Source organism: Sciurus vulgaris, assembly GCF_902686455.1.
Source record: "Sciurus vulgaris genome assembly, chromosome: 5".
Taxonomy (NCBI): domain Eukaryota; kingdom Metazoa; phylum Chordata; class Mammalia; order Rodentia; family Sciuridae; genus Sciurus; species Sciurus vulgaris.
In genome coordinates this window covers 10,028,869-10,036,981 of record NC_136465.1, presented here as the reverse complement: position 1 = coordinate 10,036,981, position 8,113 = coordinate 10,028,869, and the positions used below count along the sequence as shown (strand labels likewise).

The 8,113-nt window shown below is 40.1% G+C and overlaps 1 protein-coding gene across 1 annotated transcript in view; it reads right to left on the bottom strand.

The window, feature by feature from the left end:
* Positions 1-1,656: 1,656 nt before the first annotated feature.
* CCDC25 (coiled-coil domain containing 25) overlaps positions 1,657-8,113 on the bottom strand; it is a 38,294-nt gene continuing 31,837 nt past the window's right edge. The window contains exon 9 of the mRNA XM_079139987.1: positions 1,657-3,377. Coding sequence (XP_078996113.1) covers positions 3,348-3,377 — 30 coding nt within the window. The 3' untranslated portion in view covers positions 1,657-3,347. The remainder of the gene's footprint in view (positions 3,378-8,113) is intronic.

Genomic DNA, 8,113 nt, shown 5'->3' with positions numbered 1-8,113 from the left:
TTATGTGCGTCTCAAGTCATCTTTCCTGTGCAGGCCATATAGCCCATCTGGTAGAGTGCCAGCCTTGCATGGTGGAGGCCCGGGTTCGAGTCCCCACCACTGTGGGATTGTGGAAACAACAAACAAGTGAAACCAATTCTGAGCCTCAAGTCATCTTTCCTAAAAGGGGGAAACAATTGGCACTGAAAAATTACAAGGCTCCCTAGACTCTTGTTTCCAGAAAGAGTTAAATTACAACAAAATGCAAAAAGATACGGAAGGGGTTCAACTAAAGCCTACACCCCTGTTCTTCCAATGTCAAAATCCTTGATATTTTCATAAACTTTCCAGTATCAGTTCCAACACAAGCACTGTGACCAACTTCGCTTGCCCAAGGATCATGACCCTAGACAAAGGCGAGTAAGAAACATCAAGTCTAAAGCTATCCAAGTATAACAACGGAGCAGTTTGTGAAGTTAATTAAACCATAATTCAACCTTCACCTGCAAGAAGATCAGAGCGGTGAAACTGGAGACGGAGTTGGCCAAGGGATTCACGCCCACAGAGAAGCTCTAAGGATGTACGGATTTCATCAAGGGCACAGTTCATAAAAACAGTAACAATTTGGAATTTTCCTATCAAATGTTCAGGACATATGCCAATAGCAAGAAATGAGATGACTTCAATGCCAACAGTCTGACCTGTCAGCAGCAAACTTGTATGTCTTCAAAGGAAAGGTCCTAAGATAGGCAAGGCAGTGTAAGCCTGTAATCCTAGCTACTTGGGAAGCTGAGGCAGGAGGATCACAAGTTTGAGTTCAGTCTGTACAATTCTGGAAGGGGCTGGATAGAGCTCAGTGTATAGTGCCCCTGCATTCAATCCCCATCACCTGCTCCCCACCACACCCAACACATACACACAAAGCCAGATGCAGTGGCACAAGTCTGTAATTCCAGCAACTCGGGAAGCTGAGGCAGGAAGATTGCAAGTTTGAGGTGAGCCCCACCAGCTTAGTGAGGCCCTAAGCAACTTTGTGAGATTGTCTCAAAATAAAAAGGGCTGGAGATGTGACACAGTGGTTAAGAATCCCTTGGTTCAATCACTGGAGGAAGAAAAGGAAAGAAAAGAATCCTTGTTTTTTTCCTGGGACCAAGGCAATGGGAAGAAAAATGATACAGGCAGAGAGAGAGAGGGAAAGGGGAATCAGCAGAGCACAGCTGGAGGTGAGGGCCAGGAATTCAACAAAGAATTCAGAAGAGGCCCTATAAGACAAGAGTCCCAAACTGTTGAAATATTGGGACTCTGGACCTCTATTAAAGAGAACTCCTCAGAAGCTCCGCCTGCATTTTGCAGTGCGGGGTAGACAGGTACTGCAGAGTCAAAAGGCTGTGGGGACCAGCAATGCTGGAGGATGCTGGAGGCACCTTCTCCGAAGTGCCTGATGCCTCGTTCAGAGTGCTGCACTGACCAGCCAGGATCTCTGAGGATGGCTGCAGCACAGTCACTAGTTCCCTCAAACCAAAGTGTCTGAGAAGGTCATCTCTTCTGACCCAGTGGCATCTGGGGGACACAGGCATTTACCCATGGACAAGGATACCCTTACAGAACTTGCCAGAATCAGTCTGGGGGATCAATGCTGCAGCTCAGCGGTAGAGTTCTTGCCTGGCACACTCAATGTTTTGTTTGTTTTTTTAACAGCAAATCAACCTCAAAATCAGCCTGGGGATGGGGGATGCCCCCTTTATAACAAGCAAGTCCTTCCAGATTTAAAAAAATGATACTTTATTATAATTTTTTTAATCGCAGAATTCCAGTCTGAAACATTAGACACACACTCCCACACTGACGTCTGGTGCTGTCTTTCATACCCCTCAAAATTTGGCCAATGAGTTATGCCTCAGGAATTTTCCAGCTCAACCCCACACACCAACATAGAACAAAAGGAAATGTCTTCTGGTTTTACCCACACTTCCAGAGTGCTAGACAGCTACAAGGTTTGCCAAGTCACTTTTTGTTAGGTTAGAATAACAGCACCATTCAGGGTTCTGGGTGTTACAATCTGCAAGCGGGCTATCCTACAGGCTCTTTCACTGTTTTAGTTTGTCTCTTCCTTCAAGGGTTGCCTTACATGCAGCAATATAAAGGTTATCTTCCAGCTGGGCACAGTGGTGCGTGCCTGTAATCCCAGTGGCTCGGGAGGCTGAGAAAGGAGGATGGCGAGTTCAAAGTCAGCCTCAGCAACAGCAAGCAGGTGCTAAGCAACTTGGTGAGACCCTGTCTCTAAATAAAATTCAAAATAGGGCTGGGGTTGTAGCTCAGTGGTTGAGTGCCCCTGAGTTCAATCCCGAGTACCCAAAAAAAAAGTATCTTCTGGTTAGAATCACAATGGGTAGCAAGTGTTTCAGATGAGTAGTAAGCTAAGTTAGTAGCCTATAATTGAGAGATCCAACCTCAGGGGTTACAACTCAAAAATAAATATTATTTCAAGGTAAGGAAACAAATTACTTGGCTGGCTAGGGAAATTCTTGATAATTCAGTGTGCGCTTTTGCTTCATGTTGTATTTCAAGACAAAAATCAGATGACCTATATTTCCCATTCCACTCACAGAGCAGCCTTCCAGTCTCCCTCAGTATAGCAAAATGGCTCTGGAGCCTAGAAGTTGTTACACCTTTAGCTTGGGTTACTTGGTGCTCAGATAACAACCTCCACAAGGCCCAAACCTTATTAAGACCAACTACTTCTTTCAATATGATGGTACTAAGATGAAGGCCTTTACCCCAAGAAAGGGAGGACAAAGAAGCTGGGACAAGCTGCGGATAACTACACTAACAGACTCCACAAAACGAGGGAACAAGAATATTGAAGCCAGCAACCTTTTCAAATATCACTATCATCTTCAAAACCCTGCTTTTCTAATCAGGAAACCAGGGGAATCTTGGCCTGAATTGTCTACCAACACATTCTTCTTAACAGAAGTGAAGATATTTTAGGATATGAAAAGCGTTTCAAGACATCTGTTTTCAGGGATGAACCACAGCCACAAAAATACTTTTCAGAGTTGGTTCATTCTAAAGTCTATCTCAAGAACAAGGGCAGTCAGCTTTCATGAGGTACTGAGACGTGTTCTGGCAAAAATATTTTTGTTTTCCTAAAGTTATAAGCTGTCTTTAAGTTCAATTATAATATATATATCTGTTCTTTTTCTGTCAGCAAAAAAAGGATTTTTTTAAACTCCAAAATGAATAATATCTCTGTAGAATGAAGGCAGAATTTTGGTTGCTTGTTTTTTATAATTTAGAACACAGATGAAATCACAAGGTCCGCAATGGTCTCTGCATTCATGTCTTTCAAAAGTCCTTTTCTCCTTTCACATGAACTCATCTGAATCATTGCCATCCTGTAGGAAACAAAAAAGTGAAACCATAAAATTCTCAAAAATAAGTAACTCAACATTTCAAATTTACAAGTATAATCTTAACTGACAAGCCTCCTTCTTATCTCCAATCAATCTCAGGGTACAGAAGTAAAACGTAAAATAACTAAATTCACTCATCACTTCTTGTCCATCTTTATTAGTTCTCTGGAACAGCTGCCTTAGCAGGCATACTTGTTAAGGTGTCACTGCTGTTGATTCACAGCAACAAGTTACCATGATTTCCAAAGTATGAAGTAAGGCCAATCTGACCTAGTACAGGGTGTAATGAATGTGAAGATAAGAAAATGCAATTTTTGTGTAAGAGAAGCTAAAATCTATTCACTAAGCATGAATCCCATATTTTAAAAAATAGGTAACTGAGATGACAGGTACATTAATTTGTTTCGCCATAGGAACTTTGCCATCTATACATATCCCATAACATCTCATTGTATATCTTAAATATATACAATAAAATTTTAAAAAGAGAACATAACTAATCCTTCAACAAATATACCAAATAAACATGCTTCGAAACCTTTATGCCAACAATGCTGCCACTATGCAAAATAATTGTGGCCTAAATTCCAGTATTTTGAGCCTCAAGATTGTCAGATCCGTGACTTTCTAAAATGGTTTTGATTTTTCCCTTTTTTCACAATAAAAATCCACAGGAAGCCAAATATAAGTTAGTTACCCAGTTAGCTGGCTTGCCAAGTTATTAAGAGAACCTTATGTGATGGCATACAGAGTACAGGATCAATTTTCTTGTGTGGTGCAGACAAGCACTCCAGGCCACGCCCAGAGGTGGGCTCTGCTCCTTTACTGCCAGTCTCACTGACAGCCTGTCTTCTGCTTGTGTACCACCTGGGCACCAAGGCTGTTTCATCTCCTGCTCCTTTGTTGCTTGACACCAGGATTGCTAGAGACAAGGACAGGATGGAGGCTTACACATGCCCTTCTCTTCTCTGACAACCTCTGTTAGAGACAGTGAGGATGTAGGACACAGGTGGAAAACAATGGTTTTGGTGCAGTCTGGCTTTATTTTCAGTTTAATTCAGTGGCTCTTTCTGTGCTTTTCTTCCATTAGCATAAGAAACCGAGACCACAGTCAAAGTGTCTCAGATAAGTGTACAAAGAGCAGACAACTGTTTGTGCTCCATCTATCCTAAAGAAGTTACCGCAGCAGCAGCAGCAGCAGCTATGTCTGAAAGGGTCATCATACATCTTCAGGCTTCAGCTTTCCAACCCAGCCACTAAGGATGAGCAGCGCAACAAAGGGATCCAGGTCAGTGACAATGAAAGTGCATTAGTCCCTCCTACAGGCCCTGAGTCAGGTCTGCAAGAGTTCCCATGTATCTAAGAGCCCATGTCTGCGATCATAGTAATTTTTAACATATACCTGAGTTCCAAGACTTTATTTGGACAACTTTTCCATTTTAGATTCCTTTTACTTTGAGTCAATATGCTTTTCAATATAACAAATAGGTTTCTTAGACAGACACAGTGGCACAAACCTATAATTCCCATAACTCAGGAGGCTGAGGCAAGAGGACGGCAAGTTCAAGGCCAGGCTACGAATTTAATGAGACCCTATCTCAATATTTTAAAAAAGGTCTGGGGATGCAGTTCAGTGGTAGAGTGCCCACCCTGCATTCAGTACCCAGTACAGCAAGGAAACAAACAAAAAAACAAACAAAAAACCCCCAAAAAACCCAAATACGTTTCTCATCACCAAAATTGATAAACAAAATAATGTTAAAAGTAATTGTTTTTGGTTCCCAATTCCAAATTTATGAAGATTTAAAAGAAATTATAAATTGGTGAGAATTATTCTAAACAGAGACCAAAGATTCAAAATAAAAATCAACTTCATGGTGAAAGTCTACATACTTCCTGATGAACTTGGAACAAGCTAAGTTAAAAATCCAGTTCTAGCTTACACAAACACCCAGCTTTAACTCAAAATTAACAGATCATGCTGCCAGAGTCGATCACAAGAGGCCTGTATCCTCCAAGAGGAGACGGTTTAAAGGAGAACCAAAGCCAATCCTTTTGAAGCATGGGGAAGCTGCAAGAGCCCTCCACCAATAGAAAATAAAAATAACAGTGCCAGTTCCCTTGGGCACCTGAACTTAATACAAACCAGCTCAGACACAGCAGCAGAGGATGAGGAGGGCAAAGGGTTAATCTTCTGGTCTACAAATTCAATTTCCTAGCTCTGGTGCTCTTAACATTTGTTGTTAATCAGATGGTGTTTGTGTATCAATGTATACAGTTGGTTCTCCATATCTGTGAGTTCCACATCTGTGTATTCAATCAATGCAAATGGAAATTTTTCTTTTAACTCAACTGCACTGAAATGTTGAACATGTACTGGTGTTTTTTTCTCTTATTCCCTCAACAATGTAGTATAACAACTATTCACATAGAATTTACATTGTATTAGATATGAGTAATTAAATCATATGGGAAGATTGCATATGTTATATGAAAATACTTTGTTGTTACACAAGGGACCTACGCAACTCTAGATTCTGGTATCTGCAGAGGTCTTGGAATCATTGTCCCACAGATTCCAAAAGACACCAATGTGTATGTGTGTGTGTGTGTGTTTCTCAACTCCACAACAATATCCAAATTTAAAATCCATGATGACAGGAATAAAAATATCTAAGGTCATAACAATGTGGGGGTCAGATTTCTAGTAGAAAGTGGCCTCTAACTAATAGAAAACTAAGTAGTAGCCTCTAACTAATATTTTAAGTAATAATAACCACAGCAAAGATTAGAGTATTAAATTTAACTTAGTACAAAATTAGATTTGGAAGACTGTTAAACTGTTCCAAGTTTGAAGAAATAGCTTCCAGAAGGCACTAAATATATCTTATCTTTTGATATGGATACTATGTGGGCAAAGAGCAACTGAGGGTCATCTGGGTAAGGACTAACAATGACTACTTAGGCAGTGATTAAATCCAGAAAGATTTTCACACATATATCCTTGTTTAAATTTTAGAACAGCCCCATGAGCTAATGTCTCCATTTCACTGATGAAGAAAACTCCTTTAGAGAGGTTAAATAACTTTGTCAGGTTTACCCAACTAGTAAATGGCAGTTTAAATTTTCTGCAGTGTTCTGCTGAATTATAAAATGCTATTCTGGAATTGTTCAGGAATAAACTATAAAGATACATCTCAGATTCAAAGGAGACTCATAAATTTAGTTCTTCAAAGAGGTGGGAATAAGGATGTTGCTTTCATACATGCCTGAAAGAACATTAGATACAAACAAAATCCTATCCATTCCAATTCATGCACTAAATCTGAGGTTGGACTAGTTGGTCTTTAAGGGAAGGAGAGCTGCTTAGCAGAACTTTCTGCAACAATGGAAAAGTTCTGTCTGTGCTGACTTGGTAGCCCCTAGCACAGGTATCTTGTATGACTATGGGCCTCAAGTTTTAATTTAATTTTAATTCATTTAAATTTAAATAGCACATGCATTTAGTGGTTAGTGTATTAGATAACACAGATCTAAAGCATGCTTTTTAAAACTATGTTGTAATACCCAGAATATCTGAAATACATCTGGATGGTTTCATTTTCTGCAAAGACTGTTCAGTAACAGCTAAATTATGCTACCTCTCTGGACACTTCAACATAAATTTTGAGAAAGACAGTCCTAAGGACAAGATATCTCTGATGCAGTTCCAATAAAATAATTAGATGTGGATGTTAAGAATATTCCTTTAGGCTGGGCGCAGTGGTGCACACCTGTAATCCCAGTGGCTTGGGAGGCTGAGGCAGGAGGATCAAGAGTTCAAAGCCAGCCTCAACAAAAGCGAGGCACTAAACAACTCAGTGAGATTGTCTCTAAATAAAATACAAACAATAGGACTGGGGATGTGGCTCAGTGGTTGAGTTTTCCTGAGTTCATTCCCTGGTACCCTCTCCCTACCAAAAAAAGATTTGTTTAGTATTATGCTATGGGTCACCATTTTTTGTCACTTAGGCTACAGTGAAAGATCTGAGGGTCAGTACTTTTTATCTTTAATTGAAGGTGATAATTTTGTTTTAACTCAATTACAATATAGAATATATAGTCAAATTAACAGAAAAACATTAATAAGTAAAGGCACTTTTGCAGTCCTACAAACAGAAAAGAAGGGGGAAAAAAAAAAAGTCCTGTGCTGTAGTAGGCATGTTCCCCAAAAGCCCATGTGTTAAAGGGTTGGTCCCAACCCATTATGCTACTGAGAGGCAGTGGAACCTTTAAGAGGCAGCACCTCATGAGAGGAAGTTAGGTTATTGAGAGTGTGCCCTTGAAAGGGATACTGGGATCCCAGGCCTCTTTGCTTGTTCTACAACGCACTGCAACCATTAAGTACTTGTGCCAACCAATCATGGACTGAAACTTCCAAAAACTGTGAATCAAAATAAACCTTTCCACATTTTAGGTTATCTTAAATATTTTGTTATAGTACTGGAGAGCTGATTAATATATCATATAATACTAGTAGACCTGTACTTCACAGTAGATAAGGTATAACAATCTCTTATCATGAGGTAACTAAACCAAACAAAACATGAGAAGGTCTCCAAGGGAGGAAGGGGAATGCTTAACAGATCCAGCCCAAGTGAGCACACTAGTTGCCAATCACAGTGAACAATCTGCGACACCATAAAAAACTCACTACACCTTATTAAAAGCCTCAGTGA